The following is a 23457-nucleotide window of genomic DNA, read 5'->3' as shown; positions in this document are numbered from 1 at the left end:
CTGCCAGCCTCGCTCGTTCGCAGCTGCGCGCGCGCGCGCCACCAGGATCTCCACTGGACGGCTCGGGGTGCGCGCACTTGCGTCAGAGCGGTGGGCGGATCCGGGAGAGGGGCGGGGCCCCAACCCTCCCGGGGAGGTGATCCTCTGAGGTGATCCCCCGGTTTAAAAGGCGCTCCGGTTGCCGCACACAGCTCGAGCGCTGCGTCACGGGCGATCCAAGGAAGATCTAAGATCCCCCAAAAACCGAACCTTTTCGGATTCCCCACTTTTAGGACTGTTTTTTTTTTTTTTTTAAGCGAGGAGATACTTTGCCCGCGCAGCTTTATGGATCACGAACCGACTCACTCTGCATCCGAAGCAACAGTTTGACGTCACTTTGTACTTTTGGGGGGAGCTGCAAAAGATGATGAAATCAGCCGAGGAGGGTGAGCTTTCACTTTTGTCTCGATTTCTACCTTTTTAAAATCATGTTGATTGCTTTGTTTCCCCTCGCGTCCAAAATGACACATGTGACGTGGCTGTGTGACACTTGGCACCTTTCCCAATACATTAAATGTCATCCAAGATCACATTATTACAAAAAAAATGAGATTTTCAAAGAACATCTGTAACGAGCTATAAACAGGGTTCTACAGATATGAATTTATCACGTACAAAAATTATAACTATTACTCAACAAAAAAACTGTCCTGGAATTGTTTCTGGGTCCTGTAAATAATTATCATATTAAATTTGTGATATTTTGATTTTAAATTTGTGATGTTTTGTCTTTTTACAGCTACAAAATTGGTGCAAGAACCGTTTCAGACCAAAAACAACAACAAAGAACGAAAATTTTAGTACTTTTAAGTCACTTTTCAAAGTTTGTAACACGATTTTCAAAGTGTGGCACGTGGGCTCCCTCTGGTGGTACGCAAAACATTACTCGAAATAAAATTCATATTACGTTGTCTCGGATTTTAAAAAAAATAAATCTTGTACAGTACATTTGTCGTGTTCAGTTCAGTTTTATTTAACTTTTAATTGCACTATATTTAAGATTCGATTTTTAAAAATTTAAGGAACTTTTAGTGCCAAGAAGCCAACTCCCTCTAGTGTCTAGTGTAAGAATTACTGACAAATCTTTTAGAAGCTTCAACTTAAAAATCCGTTCAAATATATTTGCTGTTGATGAATTCAGTGTTGTCTGACTTTTAAGGATAATTTATCTGCATTCAAATGTATTTGCTAACATTGACCCATTAAACATATAATATATTTTGGATCTTAACTCTGAAAAGACCCTTTGAAGCAAAACTAAACATATCTTGTAAACCCCACACACCACAGAAAGGAGTGTTGTTAACAGCCCTGCCAAATTTGAATTATGAAGCAACAACTATATTCCCCAAAGGATTATTGCTGTCTACGCAGTGACAACGAGGCGCTCTAAAGCAGCCACGGCGGCCCGAGCCTCCCCCCATCCACGCTCTGCTTGTCAAGCCTTAGATGAAAAAAAGCCTTCTGGTTTTAGTCTGCTCTGGTGCCGCTGATGTCATGTAAATTTACAGCAGACGGGAGCCTCTTGAGCTTGCTTATGTGACGTCTGCTTCCCAGGCTTTTTGGCACGGAGGGGACCACGTAGACACCCCCACCACAAACAAAAACAAAAAAACACTGGTTCTATAGTGTTATACTTTCTAATGGTGTAATTAAACAGCACACGTCTTGCTGTGTAAAATTAAAACGATGTTGGGTTTGGCTTCAATGAGCCAGACGGGGTTTATTTTTAGTTGTTTTATTCAGCATGTGTCCCCTCCCTCCACCCACCCACCTGGTCTCCATTTATACGACTCAAACCATTCGAAATGTTCTTCGTCATTTTTCTTGGACCGGGCTATAGCCAGAGCCCAGCATGACTGGTCATGCTGCGGTATATAAAACCGGGAAGAACAGCAGACAATCTTGCCAAATGTAAACAAAAAACACAGCTGACGATTGGGCCAGGCTCAGGTATTTGTTTGACTTGTGACGAAACAATTTGTCATCCAGATAGGGGTGTAAGCAATATGAAACCACAGAGCTGTCAATGGACATAAAGAAATCCTTGACAAGTGTCTTCTGGTAGTGTTTATGTATGTATGAAGATCGTAAGTCCATGTGTTTGCCTTCCAGACGCTTATGGCTACACGCCCAATGTCAGCCTCTCCCTCCCGCTGGGCAACCCGTGCCTGGCCCCGCAGTACCTAAGCCTCCAGTCAAGCCCCGTCATCTCAGTTTCAGAGGCTCACATCTTCGACAGCCAGGACGACCTGAGCGCCACGAGCTACTACTCGGCCCGTCCGAATGGGGCACCCGCCCTGGAGAGCCCCCGCATTGAGATTACTGCTTATGGTCAGTTTCCTGAGAACGAAGCAGAGCAGGACAGCCTTCCTGTAACCAAGCGGGTCAACTCAGTTGTGACCTTGACGCTCCCTAGTGGAGACGGTTACCGGGACCCGAGCTGCCTGAGTCCTGCCAGCAGCGTGTCGTCCCGCAGTTGCCAGTCGGAGGCGTCGTCCTACGAGTCCGGCTTCTCGTACAACTACGAACAATCACCGCAGAACTCGCCGTGGCAGTCACCCTCCGTGTCCCCCAAGAGTTCCACCCTGGCCCTGCCCACCGGCTCCCCGAGACACTCTCCCTCCACCTCGCCCCGCACGAATATGACGGATGATCCCTTTGTCGGCCGCGGCAGCTCCAGGCCAAATTCCCCTTGCGGTGCAAAGAGGAAGTACAGTTTCAACGGCGGCGGGGTGGCGCACAAGCACTACCAGCACTCGCCCAACCACTCCCCGGGCCCATCCCCCCAAACGTCGCCACGCCTTAGCATCACCGAGGAGTCCTGGCTGCCAAACACCAACCAGTACACCAACTCGGCCATCTTGGCGGCCATCAACGCCTTGACCACAGACGGTATGGCCGACCTTGGAGAAGCCATACCCATGAAAGCTCGTAGAACCAGTCTGGAACACAGCCCAACTGTCAGCCTCAAATTGGAACCCGGCGGCGAAGAGCAGACAATTGGAGACCTGTGTCGAGAGGAGCACCCCTCCAACCGCCTGCCCATGAAGAAGGAGGCGTACTGTGGAGGTTTTCTCGACGTGCCTCAGCACCAGTACTCCTGGTCCAAGCCTAAGCCATATGTCAGGTACGGAAGCGCCTCAAACTGAAGTTTTGAATCTGATGACGATAATCTGTCATCTTTTTCAGCCCATCCCTGCCTGCCCTTGACTGGCAGCTGCCGTCCAGCTCGGGACCCTACAGCCTACAGATTGAGGTGCAGCCCAAATCACATCACCGGGCCCACTATGAGACTGAAGGCAGCAGGGGAGCGGTGAAGGCTTTGGGCGGAGGACACCCCATTGTACAGGTTTGAAAATTGTTTTACACTTTGCTGGAATTGTGCTTGGACTTTTTGAGATACGTTTCTACAGTGGAGAGTCTTGTAAATCGGGACTGTCCAAAAACCTTGTTCTATTTATTGAAGCTTCCTGAATCTCTGGGGCAGATCTGAAGTGGATTAGAAGGGCAGTTATGGTACTTTCCCTCTATCTTATCTCTTCTATAAATATTCTTTGGACCTCTTCCAAGGCACTGCATAAACACAAGATAATAATTAGTTGCAAATAAAAAAAGGTACGGAGCTAAAATCCAAAGAACTAAAGTTCCTGGTGAGGATGATGGTCCTGGTTGGAGGACACTAAATCGTAAAGGTCTAGAACCAGATTGTTTCTTTACTGACTGTGTATCTGGGCAGAAGCTATTCCATAAATTCTTAATCTAGGTCAGTGGTTCTTAACCTGGGTTCAATCGAACCCCAGGGGTTTGGTGAGTGAGTCTAAGGGGTTCGGCGAAGATAAAGAAATGCAGCATTTTCGTACGCTGATTAAATCCAGGCAAAGTGGCTTTTTAGACCAGGTTTTGGACTGGTTTGCTCCCAATTTACAGGCTTAATCCATTTCTTTCAATTGCTAGTCCCCGATCTAATGGGAGGAGGAACTGGTTTGCTCAGTGGAAGGTTGACTCGCACTTGGTATGAGGGAATACAACAAACCAATGGGCAACATAGTCTCCAATTTTGACCTGTTCATAAAACATGCTGTCTAAATGAGAAGAATTTTGAACGGGAATATGCTAAATTCTTAGCTTGCTAGCTTAGATGTGTTGATTTTGAATTTGAAAAAAGTTGCTTTTTTATCTAATTCCGAAGTGTTCGGAGAATCCACATGCAAAACCTTAACAAGGTTAAGAACCACTGATCTAAGGTAATTTATCAGGCCTAAAAAAAGACCCTGATCAGGGTGTTCTATGACCAAAAAGTCCCTGTGCATTTCATTACAGATGGCAAATGGCTAAGTGATGTGGTTGACATGCTTTTGATTTTACTTACGTTGTTTTCCCACATCATCCTTCCATGTGTTAATGTTTTGGCATCTAATTTTGGGGTCTGTTCAGGGAACATTTTAGCTCCTGGGTTAGCATATCCAGAACCACTAAAGTAACTTGTAATTTTGTTTTCATCCTAACATCTAGCTTCATTCTAATGCCTGAAGTTTGCACACTAAAATGTAGCAGGTTCTTCTGGGTGCTAAGCCCCATCCTTCAGTAAACCTTTGGGGCAATTGGATCCGCTATTGAAAACCTCCTCAGCAGAGGGAACAACATACAGTGGGGCAAATAAGTATTTAGTCAACCACTAATTGTGCAAGTTGTCCAACTTGAAAATATGAGGGAGGCACGTAATTGTCAACATGGGTAAACCTCAACCATGAGAGACAGAATGTGGGGGGAAAAAAACAACAGAAAATCACATTGTTTGATTTTTAAAGAATTCTATTTCCAAATTAGAGTGGAAAATAAGTATTTATAATACTTTGTTATGTACCCTTTGTTGGCAATAACGGAGGCCAAACGTTTTCTGTAACTCTTCTCAAGCTTTTCACACACTGTTGCTGGTATTTTGGCCCATTCCTCCATGCAGATCTCCTCTAGAGCAGTGATGTTTTGGGACTGTCGTTGGGCAACACAGACTTTCAACTCACTCCACAGATTTTCTATGGGGTTGAGATCTGGAGACTGGCTACGCCACTCCAGGACCTTGAAATGCTTCTTACGAAGCCACTCCTTGGTTTTCCTGGCTGTGTGTTTGGGATCACTGTCATGGTGAAAGACCCAGCCACGTCTCATCTTCAATGCCCTTGCTAATGGAAGGAGATTTTCACTCAAAATCTCTCGATACATAGCCCCATTCATTCTTTTCTTTACACGGATCAGTCGTCCTGGTCCCTTTGCAGAAAAAAAGCCCCAAAGCATGATGTTTCCACCCCCATGCTTCACAGTGGGTATGGTGTTATTCGGATGCAATTCAGTATTCTTTCTCCTCCAAATACGAGAACCTGTGTTTCTACCAAAAAGTTCTATTTTGGTTTCATCTGACCAAAACACATTCTCCCAGTCCTCGTCTGGATCGGGCCTGGACGTGTACTTTCTTCAGCAGGGGACACATCTGGCAGTGCAGGATTTGAGTCCCTGGCGGCACATTGTGTTACTGATAGTAGCCTTTGTTACTGTGGTCCCAGCTCTCTGTAGGTCATTCACTTGGTCCCCCATGTGGTTCTGGGATTTTTGCTCACCGTTTGTTATCATTTTGACGCCACGGGGTGAGATCTTGCATGGAGCCCCAGATCGAGGGAGATTATCAGTGGTCTTGTATGTCTTCCATTTTCTAATAATTGCTCCCACAGTTGATTTCTTTACACCAAGCGTTTTACCTATTGCAGATTCAGTCTTCTCAGCCTGGTGCAGGTCTACAATTTTGTCTCTTGTGTCCTTCGACAGCTCTTTGGTCTTGGCCATAGTGGAATTTGGAGTGTGACTGACTGAGTTTGTGGACAGGTGTCTTTTATACGGATAATGAGTTAAAACAGGTGCCATTAATACAGGTAACGAGTGGAGCCTCGTTAGACCTTGTTATACCTTTTTAGAAGAAGTTAGACCTCTTTGACAGCCAGAAATCTTGCTTGTTTGTAGGTGACCAAATATTTATTTTCCACTCTAATTTAAAAATAAATTCTTTTAAAAAATCAAACAATGTGATTTTCTGTTTTTTTTTCTCCACATTCTGTCTCTCACGGTTGAGGTTTACCTATGTTGACAATTACAGGCCTGTCTAATCTTTTCAAGTAGGAGAACTTGCACAATTGGTGGTTGACTAAATACTTATTTGCCCCAATGTACAACAAGCTGGACTCTGTAGCAGTTTCTGGTCACCGTGGTGACGCGACCCACATACACTTGCTGTGTCCGGCAATCTCGGCGACCTCGCCCCTTCGCACCTCTGCTGTGTTTCCCCGCCCCCTTTGTCGCCGGTGTGTCAAAATGTGGTGGCGAGCTATTTAAAGATGTCACATTTCTGAATGGGATACGCTATTAGGCCGGCCAGTGGCTTCCTGTCCAGACGAGGGTGACTCACTGGTTTTTCCATTGCGTCCCACATGGCTTCAGCTGTACTGCGCACACACACACGCGTGCAAACTATCCGTATGATGTAGACTAAGCTCTGAGACTAGCTACGGCTTAGTCACACTAAAAAATGATTTTACGTATGTTCTGCTGACCTCAGACCAGCATAAATGGACAAAGCTTAAAAAGAAAGATGGGACTTTTACATAACATTTCTGCAATGCTAGTGCAAAATGGCTAATGTGCAAATCAGTGCTGTTTTTGGCAACCCTTCTAATTTTCGTCTTAAGTCTTTTGGTCAATAATACTTATTAGTCTTAGTTATATTTTAGCTCAAAATGTGTTTACCTTAGTCTAGTTTTTGTTGACGAAAACGCGACTAATTCCGTCTAGTTTTAGTTGACGTTTACTACAAATGTTTTCGTCTGCAAAATTTAAAAACATTACGCTAACTTGGTGATAATTAGTGCTGCAACGATTTATCGATTAACTTGAGTAATACGTTTAGAAAAAAGATTTGAATTAAATTTTGCTGCTTAAAGTATTCGTCTAATTAAAGTGGTCATGGTTTGTTTTGAAAGTGTTTACATTTAGTTTCATTGATTTGGATGGATACACTGCCCTCTCGTGGTAACAGTGAATATGACATAACTCATTTCACATGGCTGAATCCAGCTGCTCCCTGTTAAGACCAACATAAGTGAAGTTTTGTTTGAGGGTTAGGTTTAGGGCTAGAGCTAATCTTTCTTCATGCATTTGTAATTTAGTTTATAGGCATATTTAGCCGTTTTCGTAGGAATACGCATTTGAACAATTCGTTAAGAGCATTGTTAAAAAAAAAAAAAAAAAGCATTTTAAAGCATTTAAGCTAGCAGACATTTGCTATGTAAGTTAGCCAAATTGCTCTTTTGTTGTACTTAGATCCTCGTTTATCTATTCTTTTATACCCTTTGAGGATCAGCTCAGGTATTTTAATTTTTAACGTTGCTTATCTGATTACTCGATTATTCGAACTATCTAGTTCATCAATTAATCGACTACTATAATAATCCATAGCTGCAGCCTTAGTGATGATACACACTCAGAAGGACAACAGTACATTATTTTCAATTAATTATACCTACCTGGACGCCACGAACTGTGGGTAAAAAAAGTTGTCCGAGGGTTTTACGCACGCCGTTAGCATTAGCCTTATACTAATGCGAACACAAATGCTATGCTAATGCTACGAGTTACATATAGTGTGTGGTAGTGATCACTCAGCACAGACCTTTAAAGGCTAAAGCATTATTGCATATTCTCTCTGGCCAAGAACCGTGTGTGCAAGCCTACGTGGAGACTGGAGACGACACACTTCTGAGTCGGGAAGTGGTGGGGGGGCACGTCACTAGTGACACAACTAGACACTGCTAAATGCAGGCTAACTACAAAAAACTGTGGACAAACTATAGCGCATTTTAGTCTCCTTATGTTTTAGTCTCCCACAAAAACTTTTTAGCTCGTTATCGTCTCGTCATTGTCATAAAAAAGTGTGTGTTGACGAAATATTTTCGTTATCGTTGACCAAAACAACACTGGTGCGAATATACACACACCGGCCACTTTATTAGGTACACCTGTCCAACTGCTCGTTAACACTTAATTTCTAATCAGCCAATCACATGGCGGCAACTCAGTGCATTTAGGAATGTAGCCATGGTTTAAGACAATCTCCTGCAGTTCAAACAGAGCATCAGTATGGGGAAGAAAGATGATTTGAGTGACTTTGAACGTGGCATGGTTGTTGGTGCCAGAAGGGCTGGTCTGAGTATTTCAGAAACTGCTGATCTACTGGGCTTTTCACGCACAACCATCTCTAGGGTTTACAGAAAATGGTCCGAAAAAGAAAAAATATCCAGTGAGCGACAGTTCTGTGGGCGGAAATGCCTTGTTGATGCCAGAGGTCAGAGGAGAATAGCCAGACTGGTTCGAGCTGATAGAAAGGCAACAGTGACTCAAATAACCACCCGTTACAACCAAGGTAGGCAGAAGAGCATCTCTGAACGCACAGTACGTCGAACTTTGAGGCAGATGGGCTACAGCAGCAGAAGACCACGCCGGGTGCCACTCCTTTCATCTAAGAACAGGAACTGAGGCTACAATTTGCACAAGCGCATCGAAATTGGACAATAGAAGATTGGAAAAACGTTGCCTGGTCTGATGAGTCTCGATTTCTGCTGCGACATTCAGATGGTAGGGTCAGAATTTGGCGTCAACAACATGAAAGCATGGATACATCCTGCCTTGTTTCAACGGTTCAGGCTGGAGGTGGTGGTGTAATGTGTGGGGAATATTTTCTTGGCACTCTTTGGGCCCCTTGGTACCAATTGAGCATTGTTGGAACGCCACTGCCTACCTGAGTATTGTTGCTGACCATGTCCATCCCTTTATGACCACAATGTACCCAACTTCTGATGGCTACTTTCAGCAGGATAATGCACCATGTCATAAAGCTGGAATCATCTCAGACTGGTTTCTTGAACATGACAATGAGTTCACTGTACTCAAATGGCCTCCACAGTCACCAGATCTCAATCCAATAGAGCATCTTTGGGATGTGGTGGAACGGGAGATTTCCATTATGGATGTGCAGCCGACAAATCTGCACCAACTGTGTGATGCCATCATATCAATATGGACCAAACTCTCTGAGGAATGCTTCCAGCACCTTGTTGAATCTATGCCACGAAGAATTGAGGCAGTTCTGAAGGCAAAAGGAGGTCCAACCCGTTACTAGCATGGTGTACCTAATAAAGTGGCCGGTGAGTGTATGTTGCCTACAGAACTGTGCACTAGTTGTACTAATGTATAAATTTCGTAAATATCAAAGTCAATTTCAAAGCGTGAAATGTTTGTGGGTTGGAAACACTATAAACAATTTCAGTTACCGGCAACCGTCAAGTTCTTGGTTTTGTCAGTGACCAAACAGTTCATTGAAATTTTCATCTGTGATTCAAGTTTCTGAAACATTTTAAAATAAAACGTCAGTGTTCTTGCAAATTTATGGTGATGATCTTCATGACGATCATTGAGTCATTTGGAAGCTTAGGTGCTAACGATTTAAGAACAGGAGGTACTGAAAGAGAGAGTATGTGTTCTGGCTTTAAAAAAAAACCAAAACGCCGCCCCACTCCCTCTTCCCCTCCTTTTCCGCCGCCGCACAGACGTGCCTTTGTTTAGGAAAGTTCCCGTGTGCGATGGCTGACATCATCGCGGCGAAACCACACACGTTTCTGGCAGGCGGCTCAAGCCGTGTCGGAGGGAGCCTCAAACAAGGCGGCCCCCCTTCTTATTACACAGTAGACCAGCCACTTCTTAACCCCCCCTTCCATCTCCCATAGTTTATTCTGGAAGATTCTGCTGCGGTTCCCTTTTCCAGAATCCAAGCGAGGCAGCGTCGGCTGTTTTTTTGTTCTTTTCTGATGCCGTCGGCCGCCACTGCCCGCTTGCCGAAACCACGTACGCCACCCACACGTACACCAGCAAAGACCCAACGATGCCGCTCTCCAGTGCTTACCGCACTTCAAAATGTAACGCAACACTGCACAGTGGAAAGGAAACAGCTCGTGTTCTAAGCCCGTAACCATCAAAGACCATTTAGAGACTTCAAGTCATCTAAAGTGTTTTCGTGAACAGTGAAGACAATTTTGAAACTTAAATTAATCTTACGTGTTTTTGCCAGTGTCGTACAGTACTAATTGAATTTAACGTAGACGTTTCGTAAACATCATGCAATTCATAGACCAAAGGATCAAAGACAATTCATAGACTAGAATAAACCTAGTAGAGCACCACTGTGAATGGTTGATTGTTTCTCTGTAGCCTGCGATTGACTCTCAACCAATTCAGGGTGTACCCTGCAGGCTTCAGCACCACCGCGACCCTCGTGAGGATAAGCGGCACAGATGATGAATGCACGAATAAACCTAGTATCCATTTTTCAGAAACATCAAAGACAATAAATTGATTAAAATTAAGGTAGCATTTTTGTTTCAGGGGGTTCAATAGTGTCTCAAATGAATTTAACATAGACGATTTGTAAGCACTAAAGGCATTTTGAGTTGACAGATCTGGTGCATGTATTTTTGTGACTATCAAAGACAATTCACAGACTTCTATAATCATACAGTTGTATGAAAAAATATCTGAACATTTTGGAATTTGTCACATTTCTGCATAAAATCACCATCAAATGTGATCTGATCTTTGTCAAAATCACACAGATGAAAAAAAGTCCACTTTAACTAAAACCACCCAAACATTTATAGGTTTTCATATTTTAGTGTGGATAGTATGCAAACAATGACAGAAGGGGGAAAAATAAGTAAGTGAACTATCACATTTAATATTTTGTGGCACTCCTTTGGCAGCAATAGCTTCAACCAGACGTTTCCTGTAGCTGCAGATCAGTCTGGCATATCGATCAGGACTAATCATGGCCCATTCTTCTCGACAAAACTGCTGTAGTTCAGTCAGATTCCTGGGATGTCTTGCATAAAGCTTTGTCTTTTGTTCATGCCACAGCATTTCAATGGTGTTCAAGTCTGGACTTTGACTTGGCTACTCCAGAACATGTATTTTGTTCTTCTGAAACCATTCTGAAGTTGATTTACTTCTGTGTTTTGGATCATTGTCTTGGTGCAGCATCAATCCTCTTTTTAGCTTCAAATGTCTGCAACAGCCTCGGGTTTTCCTGCAAAACATCCTGATAAACTTTTTAATTCATTCTTCCATTAATGATTGCTTGTTGTCCAGACCCTGAGGCAGCAAAACAGCTCCAAATTATGATGCTCACTCCACCATGCTTCACGGTGGGGATGAGGTGTTGATGTTGGTAAGCTGTTCCATTTTTCCTCCTGACATGACGTTCTGTGTTACTCCCAAACAATTCAAATTTGGTTTCATCAGTCCACAAAATATTTTTGCCTTAACGTCTGTGAAGTGTCCAAGTGCCTATTTGCGAACAACGATCAACAATTTTTTTTTGCAGTGGCTTCCTCCATGGATTCTTCCCATGACCACCGTTCCTGGCCATAGTTTTACATATAATTGATGGGTGCACAGAGATATTGGACGGTGCCAGTAATTTCTCTAAGTCTTTAACAGACACTCTAGGGTTTTTGTTTTTTTTACCTCGCTGAGTATTCTGCACTGAACTCTTGGCATCGTCTTTGGTGGACGGCCACTCCTTGGGAGAGAAGCAACAGTGCCAGACTCTCCATTTGTAGACTTTTAGAGATGGTTTTGTATCCTTGCCCAGCTTTATACAAATCAACAATCCTTGATCGCAGGTCTTCAGACAGCTCTTTTGACCGAGCCATGATGCACATCAGACAATGCTTCTTATTAAGACAATTCTTACCAGGTGTGTGTTTTATAGTGGGTGGGGCAGCTTTAAACTACTCATCAGTGCTTAGGCACACACCTGACTTAAATTGTTTGGTAAAAATTGGTTTCAATTGCTCTTTTAGTCCCCTTAGGCAGAGGGTTCACTTACTTATTTTTCCCCGTTCCATCGTTGTTTGCATGCTATACTCATTAAAATATGAAAACCTATAAATGTTTGGGAGGTTTTAGTTCAAGCAGACACTGTTTTTACATCTGTGATCACATTTGATGCTGATTTTATGCAGAAATGTGAGAAATTCCAAAAGGTCTTTTTCGTCGATGTCAAAGGAAGCCACAGACTGAAAGGCTTGTAGTTCTTAAAAGATAAATGTTTGTAGGAGTTATAATAATTATATATTCAAAGCCCTCTTCATGTTTTTGTTTTTACAAAATTTGAAAAATTAGTTTACATAGTAGATCGCCAAATTGTTGGCGATGAAATGCACTCTGGGCGGTGACGACATTGGTTAGCGATGCCATGCTTCCCTCAGTGTCACTCGTTAGCTACATAAACATGTCGTCAGTTCTGCCCTTCCAATGTGAACTCGATCGGAAAAGTGATGAGCAGGACAGCATGGTCGATATTTTACAAAACGAGCTGCAAAAGTAATTAAATGAAGGTCTCCAGCGGGTTTCAAACCCTCGTTCCCCGTGCGAAAGATGAGCACGTAGACCACAGGACTTGATTTTCCTTATGAAGCATTTGCAATACACATGCATTGTCTGTGCGGCAAAACCTGAAAGGGAAACGCACCCGAAAAGAAAGTGCGGCTGGCTTGACCACCGACCGAATTATAAAACGTGGCTCACTTCAGACAGCAAGCAGACAACAATAACGTAGGGATTGCGTAAAACGGTTTATTAAGCACACACGAAAAAATGCGCGATCGCGAAAAGGGAGCTTGACATTTGGTCGGGAGCAATTAAAAAAAAAAAAATTTAAACGAGGAAAACCGCGGTGAGTGGCAGACATACGGAAAATTGAGGCAATGATGCAACTAGCAACGGAGGGATATAAAAACTGTCAAATGGGAGCAAGTCAATATCTCGGCAAGCCCCCTAGGATCGGTTTAACGACACAGCTGATGAGCTACAATTGGATACAGGTACGCCATTGGAAAGTCACAGCTCTGTAACAAAACAATCTGACCAGCAGCAGAATGTGACAAAATCATGCTAGTTGTCATACTAGCTTCGCTTGCTAGCTAGCTCAACTATTCTCCCAGTCCAGTCCAACCGCGTCATTACCCCCAGCGTGCATTGTGCCCGGAAAACATGGTGCCCTCCATACGTCAAAACATGTACTATATATTATAGATTTTTAAATCAATGGAAATAATATACTGTACTGTAGGGTGACCATATTTTGATTTCCAAAAAAGAGGACACTAGGCCCGGCTTTGAGATACTTGAATTTTACTCGCAGGTCACTCAAAGATGCCTATATCACTTTAATATATTTAAAGTGTGCCTCCTTAGTCTGGACAGAAAAATTCAGTTTTATTTAAAAAAAAAAAAAAAAAAATGCCATATAGTATGTATTATTTACTATATGGAAATAAGTTTTTAACTTAACATGCTTTATTCTTACAAGCAAAAAAAAAAAAAAAAAAATTAATGACAAAAAAAAAATATGCAAACCCGTGGAAATATAGTACAGTCAATACAGTAGGTTTGTGCCACATACATTTTTTAAATAAATTACTATCACGATAATTGTCGTTGAGAAATTGTTATTCCTACTCAATCTTTATTCTCATTTAATGTTCTAGGTTACACACAAACAATAACCAAAATAAACCGACAAACTATTCAACCAGCATGTTTCCAAACGCAGTGTTTCAAAACTACGTTTCCCATAATGCCTAGCGCGGCTTAGCTTACTGATAGCTACCCTATTAGCGAGTACCGGGGAACGAGGCAAAATCAAACTTTGCTATCTAAGTTTACAATCATCGGTAGCGCAACGATTTGACATCAAACGGGATTTTACAGATCACGCCAATACAAAGCTCCGACAGAAGTCAACAGTTGCCATTATATACGTATTTATCGTAAAAAACTCTTAACAACTGGGCAGGTCCTCCTTCTTAAAATATAATACTAACATTAAACCAAATACACAAACGCAGAACAATTAATACAAGACTAATACAACATACTGCATCTCTTTGTACCCATATATTGTATAATATATGACAGAAAACACATGAGCGACATTAACAGAAGATAAACTTACAGAAAGGTGTACGGAGCACTATAAATGTCTCTTAAAACTACTTCTTATTGTAGTCTCTGACTGCCTCTTCTCTTGCCAAACCGTCAACCCAGTAGATGGCGGTAATGCCGTATAATACAAGGGGTAAACTGCACTCCTTCTCCCGCCCCTACTAGTAGGAGCCACGACAACGCAGGCAAGCGCTGTCCCCCAGCGGCCGGAGATATTCTCTTCAAATTGGTCCCGTGAAAAATCATAAAAACCGGACATTTTAATGAATTTGTAAAACCCGGCCGGATGACGAGGACACGACGTGAAAGGTGGACATGTCCGGGCAAAAGAGGACGTTTGGTCACCCTATTGTACTGCATGTGTTTCTAACATTTTAGTAAAAGATAACAACTGTAGCTCATTAGAGCCTACAAGTCTCCGTAGTTCCCTTTAAAGAATCTTAATTTCATTTAACATAGATGTTTATCAAATAGATTTAACTCGAGCAATGTTCCAGTTTAGAAGGCTTCATCAACTCTTATGTCAGAGTCATGAGACATTTTGTTAATTTCCATTTGGAATATTGGCCTCCGTCCACCCATTTTTTATTCCATTGAGATATCAACAAACATCATGTGACGTTAGAAGTGTGACCGGTCGGATTGTTTCGATCTGGTCGGAATGAATCCCCCACCCGTTTCTTCCTCCTCCCTCCTCATCGGTGCCTCCGGCTGCCGGAGTCTCAGCATTCCGCTGGTGGGCGATAATAGCGGCGAGTCGGGAGGGGCTCCGGCTCGGTTCTGCGTCAGACTTGAACTTCTAACAGGTCTTCAGTTGCCTCGACGGTAAGCAGCCGTGATGGGTTAATGCAGTGGCGCAACTACACGTTGAGCAGCAAACGTGCCGCATACGGGCGCGAGCCGACAGGGGGCGCCGTCACGAGGAATCACTCCGCTGTGTACACGCCAGTGATTAGAGCAAGATAGAGTGTGTTCAATGCTATATTCAGGTTTTGTGGCTGAATCAATAATAATGTATTACGAAGTGTCGAGACTTAGATTGTCTTGTGTGTTGTTAGAACCAGTGAGATTGTCAGAGTTGAGTCAGTGAAGCCAATTGTATTGTTTGTATCCTTTATTGACGAGACTTTACTACTGAACACCAAGTGCTAAGCTAGTTAGCGGTCATGCTAATCAGTGTCTCGAGTGTCAGTTTGTATTGGGTTTTGGAGAATCCTATGAGCACTTGAGTTATTGTTAGATAGTAAAGTTGTCTTATTTCTTTTTATAAAGAAACCACACACATAAACCAATTTATATAACAGTTTAAAGTCAACATAAACTCCAACCTTCAATATAAGTGCATTCATTCAGTGGGGAAAAAATCCCACATAAAGAAAAAAATATTTGACATCAAATAATGTGTGTCACAAATATTAGCACCCCTGGTGTTAATACTTTGTACAACCCCCTTTTGCCAACAAAACAAGATCAGGGGACTGAGATGGCCATGGGAGGAGCTTGATTTTGTGTCTGGTGAACCATTTCTGTGTAGATTTGGCCATATATTTAGGGTCATTGTCTTGCTGAAAGACCCAGTGATGACCCATCTTCAGCTTTCGGGCAGAGGGCAACAGGTTTTGATTTAAAATGTCCTGGTATTTCAAAGCATTCATGATGCCATGCACCCTAACAAGGTTCCCAGGGCCTTTGGAAGCAAAACAGCCCCACAGCATCACTGACCCACCCCCATACTTCACAGTGGGTATGAGGTGCTTTTCAGCATGCGCATCTTTCGTGGCACGCCAGACCCACATAGAGTGTTTGTTGCCAAAAAGCTCAATCTTGGTCTCATCTGACCAAAGCACATGGTCCCAGTTGAAGCCTGGGACCGTGTGTATTTTTGTGTGAGATTTTCGATTTTGTTGGTTAAACAAAAAATGCTTAGCCCACACACACACACACACACACACACACACACACATAAATTATCACCGTATTTTTCGCAGTATAAGTCGCACCTGAGTATAAGTCGCACCAGCCGTAAAATGTCCAACGAAGAGGAAAAAAACATATATAAGTCGCACCGCAGTATAAGTCGCATTTTTGAGGGAAATTTAATTGATAAAATCCAACACATAGAACAGATATGTCATCTTGAAAGGTAATTTAATATAAAAATACAATAGAGAACTACATGCTGAATAAGTGTACAGTATAACGTTACATGATGCATGAACAACGAAATGCGAATATACTGTCCTCACCAGGACGCTACGGCTCGGTCCTGGCTATACAGCGAGCTAAACTCCCAAATGACGATGCAGGACATCCGTATAATTTGCTGAATCAATTTCGTCCTCAATACTAAACAGGTTTGCAGCAACGTAAATAAATGATAATTAGGTGCTATTACAGCAATGGCACAAACGGTTAGCATGCGTTCGCTAGCATTAGCACATCGTTCAAACAACCACACAACTGGCTCTAAGTGTCCGATCGCGGGTGGAAAACACACAACAACAACAACAAAAAAGATGATACACATAGGCGTTACCTTTGTAGAGATATTTTACAAGCATAAACAATGAACGTAGGTTCGCAGCTGTGTTTCTCTCTCTCGCTTTCTCGTCCACTTGCTCAGATGCTGCATAGCTGTCCGTCTTCATCTGGCGTGTGAGCGCTCTTCTTCGCTTAAACAAGTGCGAGTGCACCACCACGTGGGCGTGAAACCGCATGCATTTCAATATAAAAAATCTGATAATACAATTGAACACACACTGCCAAAGGCAGAACGTGAATGTGGCCATAGCGATTAAGAGTTATTCAGATAACTACAGCATAAAGAACATGCTAACAAGTTTACCAAACCATCAGTGTCACTCCAAAACACCAAAACAACGTGAAATTATATGATAATGTGTTAATAATTTCACACATATGTCGCTCCTGAGTATAAGTCGCACCCCCAGCCAAACTATGAAAAAAACTGCGACTATTAGTCCAAAAAATACGGTAACCTTACTATTTTTATGTACATTGGTATCTCTATGTACAAAGTTAATTTGTTCCAGGGCCTTGTAAATTGTGAGTTGAAGTGGTCGTATGTCGAGCAGGATTTTCCCATAAGAATACATTATAATTCCATTGAAATGTTCCACTGCTTGAAAACCTACACTAAATCTTTAATACCGTATTGGCCCGAATATAAGACGGTGTTTTTTGCATTGAAATAAGATTGAAAAAGAGGGGGTCGTTTTCTTAGGGATGGGCAATACCAGTGATTTTGCATTCGATCCAATACCAAGTAACACCAAGGCTAAATATTGCGATCCCGATCCGATATTGATACCGGAAGTTCATATATATACAACCCTGCAGCCATTCTGATATCTAATGTACAACTACAGCAAGCACTAAAAAACTATTAAAAGTCTCTTTGTGTCAAACATGCATTGCAATGGAAAAACTGCTGCTTTTAATGACTAGCAAAGCAGTTTCCCTACAAACTCACAAACCAATCCATCAACAACAAAATCTGGTTAGTCAGTCTAACACTTTAACCATGACCCTTAAATTCATATGCACAGAACATTTCCCTGCTACACGTTGTATTTGATCAAATTGTAATCTACCTAAGTCAAAAATGTTTGATCTAATTAAAGAACAAATTAATAGTAGCATGTTACCACCCTCTAACGGTAGACCATTAAAAACAAATCCAACAAACAATAGTCATTTGCAGTTTTTGAATTTTATTTTACTAACACAATTTTTAAACAGATTTTGAAATAATTGAAACAGATCTTTAACTAAATGAAAATAAATAGCAACAAAACATAAGAAATCAAGCATTTAATTGTTTTTAACATAAAACAATATGGAAGAATATATTTCACAGAAATATATTAAACAAAATAAATATTAAACATAAAATATTTTTAAAAAGTGTGCACAAAAATATACCCAAAAAATAGACAAAGAAAATATAATATATTAATTCCAAATATCGATACTTTTGCTTGGGGATCGATTCCTAAAACATAATGCGCTGGATCGAAATATCGATATTTTGGTATCGATCCGTTCATCCCTACGTTTTGTATTCGCGGTCTAGACATTATACCCATTCATGATGCTAGATGACGCGAGATATTATTGAAGCGATGTTCTGTCATGACAGATCTCAGCTACTAGTTTAACCAGTTTGCATTATTTTATTGCAATGTTTTCCCTTATTCAGATTTGTTTCAAGACTACAGTTACAGTTGGACTTCACTTTGATGGTTAATGCAGTTATTGCAATTTTGTTGTTTATCACAATAGATTGGTTTATTTACATTTCAAAAACCAGAAGCCATTCATTCACGAATGTGATTGCACTTTAGTTTCCATATTTAAATGTTCAGATATTAAGATTTGAATGAGGCAAAATAACATGCTTTTTCTCTCAAATATATTGATATAATCATTTGTTTCAGATGTACTGTAATTATTTTCTGTCTAAAAATTAATTTGGTGTTCAAAAAGTCTTTTTTCAAACTTGAGTCTTGAAAAAGAGGAGGTCGTATAATCAGGCCCGTCTTATATTCGGGCTAAGTCGGTAAATGCTGCTGGTACTACTTCAAATAGCAATTACACAGAGGAAATTTTTTTTTATTATGTATAAAAATTGGAGTAATAATACAATAATAGTAATAATAATTAGGGATGTCCTGATCCAGGTTTTTGCACTTCCGATCCGATACCGGCCGACACCGATACCGGCCTATCTGAGCATGTATTAAAGTTTAAAGTTATTTAACCCTCCTTACTTAGTTGTCAGACTCATTTTGAAAAGGGTTTTTAGTACTCTTGATAACAACTAGCCAGCTGAATTAGATGAGTTTGAATACCACACAACAGTTGGTAACAAGAAACTGACCTGTTTATTCAGTGACAAACACAAAACATTATAAATAACGAACAGAAATGGCATAGTCAGTCAGTAAAACGTGCAAATAATATTGTACACTGTCTTAAAAAAGCAAAACACACAAACAACCTCAGTGGAAAATCCCACAAACCCCCCAAGCTATTACTGTAGATGCTTTTAATGTTTCGTGCATTAGTTACAATAATTGTATCAAAAGCCTCTCAGGTTCAAATAAACGACTATTTCAGTATCAAGTTAACATTTTAAAACAGTAAATAAAATACTCAAGTCCCCATTCTGTATCAGCAGCTTTAAACTACATTCAATTCATTTAATTTTGCGAATCAACTGTTAAAGTTGTTAAAATTGCTCCCTTCTGTCTACTTTCGACATGTGAAAGTTTTAAAACTGTTTTGAAGATAGATTCAAGTCAAGATTTTGCCGATTTTGGAGTATTTTACATAAAAAGTTAATTAGGTTCGCTTGGAAGGTTCACTACAACAGCCTACTAGGGAAGTCTTCTGCTTTAAGATGGCGGCTGTTTACTAATGCATCTAGTATTCAATACTTCAATGTTGCTCACGCCGTCGAGTCTGTCATCTTGCATCTAGTTCTATATACATATGATATCTATAATCTACAGTAAAAAGATGTTGACGTAGTTTGTAGCGGCTGTCAGCAGCAGTCAGGTATTGTTGTGTTTTTTTTATCTAGCGCCATGAGTTGAGCATTGGCATTACCCGGGTCTATCACAAGCATGATGTTTACTCTCGGGACGCAATACGGTCAGTTTCTCATTGCGTCCCGAAGACCGCGCTGTGTATTAGTTCCGCTTTACTTCACATATTTCAATAATCGGAATTTGGATGTTTGTGAATCGTTCTCGAATCTTCCACGGCTGAATCGCTCCAGGATGTAATGACGACTGGGCATGTTGTACCGTGGTTCTAAGTGTGGGATGGTGCGTCTTTACTCATGAGAGATAATGGCTCGTCATCCAGAATGAATTCTTCGGCAATGACTCTTGTTATTCCCTGGGCTTTGGGACTATCGAGTGCCAGTTTGTCACGCATAGCAAAAGTTTCTGCCAGTGTTAGTTGCGTAGGACCTCTCTTTTTGTCTTCGGTTTTCTTAACATACTCCTTACATTGTTTGTGATGGTATTTCGCTAAATGCTTGATTAGGTTGGTTGTATTAAAACTTCTTACAGCTTTACCACCACGCTTGACTTTATTGTGGCATATGTTGCACTCTGCCTCTTCGTCTTTGTCGTCCTTCAAGGTGAAATGATCCCACACAGCTGACATTTTTACCGATAAAGTCTCTCGGTATATTGGGAGACGGTAATGTAGTTTGTTGAAGGTGTGCCGTAAAATGCAGACCGGATTTTAGGGAAACCAAAGCAAAAACTGGAATGGATTATGTAAATCGGTGCGCTGGAAAACCCGGATCGCACTTTAAAAAAAGAACTGGATCGGAAGTCTGGATCGGAATTTTTCCGTGTCGGCCGATCTGATGCCGATGCGCATTTTTTTGCCCATATCGGCATTCGATCCGATCCAAATATCGGATCGAGACATCTCTAATAATAATAATGTAATAATCTAACGAATCGGGTTCTAATGTGGCGTATTCGTTTCGCGTGGTGTACCTGAACGGACCGAGTGAGAGAGGAATTTTTACTTTCACTTTGATCAGCTGCGGTGGACAGTAGGCACATCGTGTTGCTCAAGTTCTGAAGTAAATTATTAAAAACCTGATGAAGCTGGCGATTTTTTTGCCGATGTTACCCCAATAATAATTGTCACCTTAACTTATTAAGAGTGGCGAACGAAGGTCTGAGGAGGACCTCCGAGATCGTAGACATTCTACGGCCGTATTGTCGAGCCAGTTCACGGACGTGCACACCACGCTCATATTTTTCTATCATTTCCATCTTCATTTCAATGGGAAGCCTCACCTTTTTTCCTTTTTCACCACCTGCACTAACATTGTTGGAACCCATGTTGATTTCTCTCACAAGATTATCAGCCAATCGCTCGTCTTGCAGGAAAACAAAGAAAATGTGGCGCTATCATAAATCTTTGTATGTCGTCAGATGGAGAAACAAATGGCGAGTCAAATTTTGCGTGATATGTCGAAAAGATCGTGAATCGAAGCGATCGTATGTAGGGTTGGGCATATATTGGGCGAAATGGAATGATTCCGATTCCACGTTTCGATTAGGGTTCAGAACGATTCTCGATTCTGATTCTTTCAAAAGATTCTGGGTCAAAAAATTGCATAGTTTATATTAATATCTTAATTTCTCGATGATTTTTATAAAATTGTATGAACTTCTCACAGGGCTATTCTTAACTTGTATATAAAAATATCAGTCTTTGAACTTGAATGTGATGGTTTATTTCCACAGGAATACAAAGATGTTCATTTTTCAAAAGCTCAATTCAGTTCATTTCATTCAAAAGTTCAATTCGCATAACCTAACAAGAATGGGTAGTTGTGTCCATGGGTGTCAAGCAACACAAGACATTGACCAAAACGAAAAACCACCAAGGCAAGGCTCAAACTATATTTGCAGATAGTGGAAAGTAGTGCTTGTTTATTTAGCAGCTCGTGAACTATAATAAACTGAGTTAGTAAAATACTGCTTGTTTAATTTCAAATTTCGCTGGTAAAGAGTATTACAGTACAGTATTTGAGGACTTTTATAAAAATATAGTCACATGACATTTTGGAAGGAAAATGACAAGCAGTCCTCAATTTGGACATTTAGGGATGTATGTAGTTTCTAAGGGGTGTACTCACTTTTTTGCCAGGGGTTTAGATGTTAATGGCTATATTTTGAGTTATTTTGAGGGGAAAATAAATGAACTCTATTATATAAGCTGCACACTGACTACTTTTCATTGTGTCAAAGTGTCATTTTGTCAGTGTTGTCCCATGTAAAGACATACTTAAATATCTGCAGAAATGCGAGGGGTGTACTCACTTTTGTGATACACTTCATTATTTACGTCATTGAATAATCAATTTGAAATCTAAAGCGTACGCCTTAACTGAAAATCAGTTTGCAATTACATTTGTAGTTTAGGATAGATGAAATTCATGACAATTAAAAATATATTCCCAAACTAAAAATGAAATAACATTAAATCAATATGCTTTAGGGACTCATTTTTCTTCAATATATACAGTATATAGTTATATATACAAACTTAAAATTAAATGACATGACGTAATTTGTATGTTTTGAATGTTTCACTTCTTTATTCAAATAAAAATACAAATTTGGAATTAAATTCCAATTATGTGTTTACTTCTACTTGAATCAAAAATACAACTCCATTTCATTTCAGTTCAGTTTTTTTAGTATTGATATGTTTTTGTTTTTATTACACAGTGAATTACAGTCTCAATCTTAAATTAAAATTTCAATGAATAGTTTAAAAGGGATGGAAATGTTAAAATAGACTTTAAGTGTGGATTGTTTTGCTCCTCTCTCTAAAGCAGTACTTCTCAAATAGTGGGGCGCGCCCCCCTGGGGGGGCGCAGAGCAATGCCAGGGGGGGCGCATGTGACCTCGGGGAACATGTTTTATGTGTTTTTTTTTTGTTTGTTTTTTTGCCGTACTGGAATAAAGTGTACTTGCACATCCACTCAGTAGGTGGCAGTGGCGCTCTCATTTTCAGAATGCGCGCAGTATTTTTGAACTAAGGAAGAGCACTCAGCACACACAGACAACAGATATGAAGAGCAGTGTGCCACCGCCGTTTTCGAAAGCCGTTTTCCGACCGGACTCACTCACGCAGCGACCCACTGTCTTGTCCGGTTCTCACGTCGCCGCCCGAGAAGTGCCATTTTCGGCTTGGGATCGTCACGATGACTGCCCTCACCTACGGTTCTACCTCGGCCGCCGTGAATGCGCTTTTTTTGTGCCGTTTGCCTTTTAGCTTTGACTTTTAATACAGTGGGTGATGATGAAAGACCACTGTTTACTGTGTCTAAAAATAATTATAGCAGACAGCAAGAAGCCAAATCAATTAAGACGCCACTTAAAGACATTAGACCCCAATCTCATTGTTAAGCCGCTTGATTTTTTCAGTGAAAACGTGCCGAATATTGCCAACAATCGTCCTGCTTTGTCAGTGTTATATCAGTAAGCCAGTGAGCATTGTTAGCATGTTAATTGAAAAATAACTCCACATCATTGCAAAGGAGGTAAATACTGTGAGCAGCAAAAATAAAAACTGTCCTGTCCAAGGACCCCCCCCCCCCCCCCCCTTTTATTCAGATTTGTTTTTTCGGTCAAATTTTTTGGCACATTGTCCTCATGAGTGAATGTTTCTAATCAATTTTAATTTGGTATTATTTACTGATTTTATTACATTTTATTTTTCTGTATCAAATGGTCAAAAATGTAC

General features: G+C 41.1%; 1 protein-coding gene across 1 annotated transcript in view; it reads left to right on the top strand.

The window, feature by feature from the left end:
- The first annotated feature begins 214 nt into the window (after window positions 1–214).
- Window positions 215–23457, top strand: part of nfatc1 (nuclear factor of activated T cells 1) — a 102167-nt gene continuing 78924 nt past the window's right edge. Inside the window, exons 1-3 of the mRNA XM_057828171.1 lie at window positions 215–425; window positions 2155–3169; window positions 3232–3391. Of these exons, the coding sequence (XP_057684154.1) occupies window positions 404–425; window positions 2155–3169; window positions 3232–3391 (1197 nt within the window). The 5' untranslated portion in view covers window positions 215–403. The remainder of the gene's footprint in view (window positions 426–2154; window positions 3170–3231; window positions 3392–23457) is intronic.

This window comes from Corythoichthys intestinalis, chromosome 22 (assembly GCF_030265065.1).
Source record: "Corythoichthys intestinalis isolate RoL2023-P3 chromosome 22, ASM3026506v1, whole genome shotgun sequence".
Taxonomy (NCBI): domain Eukaryota; kingdom Metazoa; phylum Chordata; class Actinopteri; order Syngnathiformes; family Syngnathidae; genus Corythoichthys; species Corythoichthys intestinalis.
Note: the sequence above shows the minus strand (reverse complement) of the source record. Positions and strands in the feature narration are given on the sequence as shown.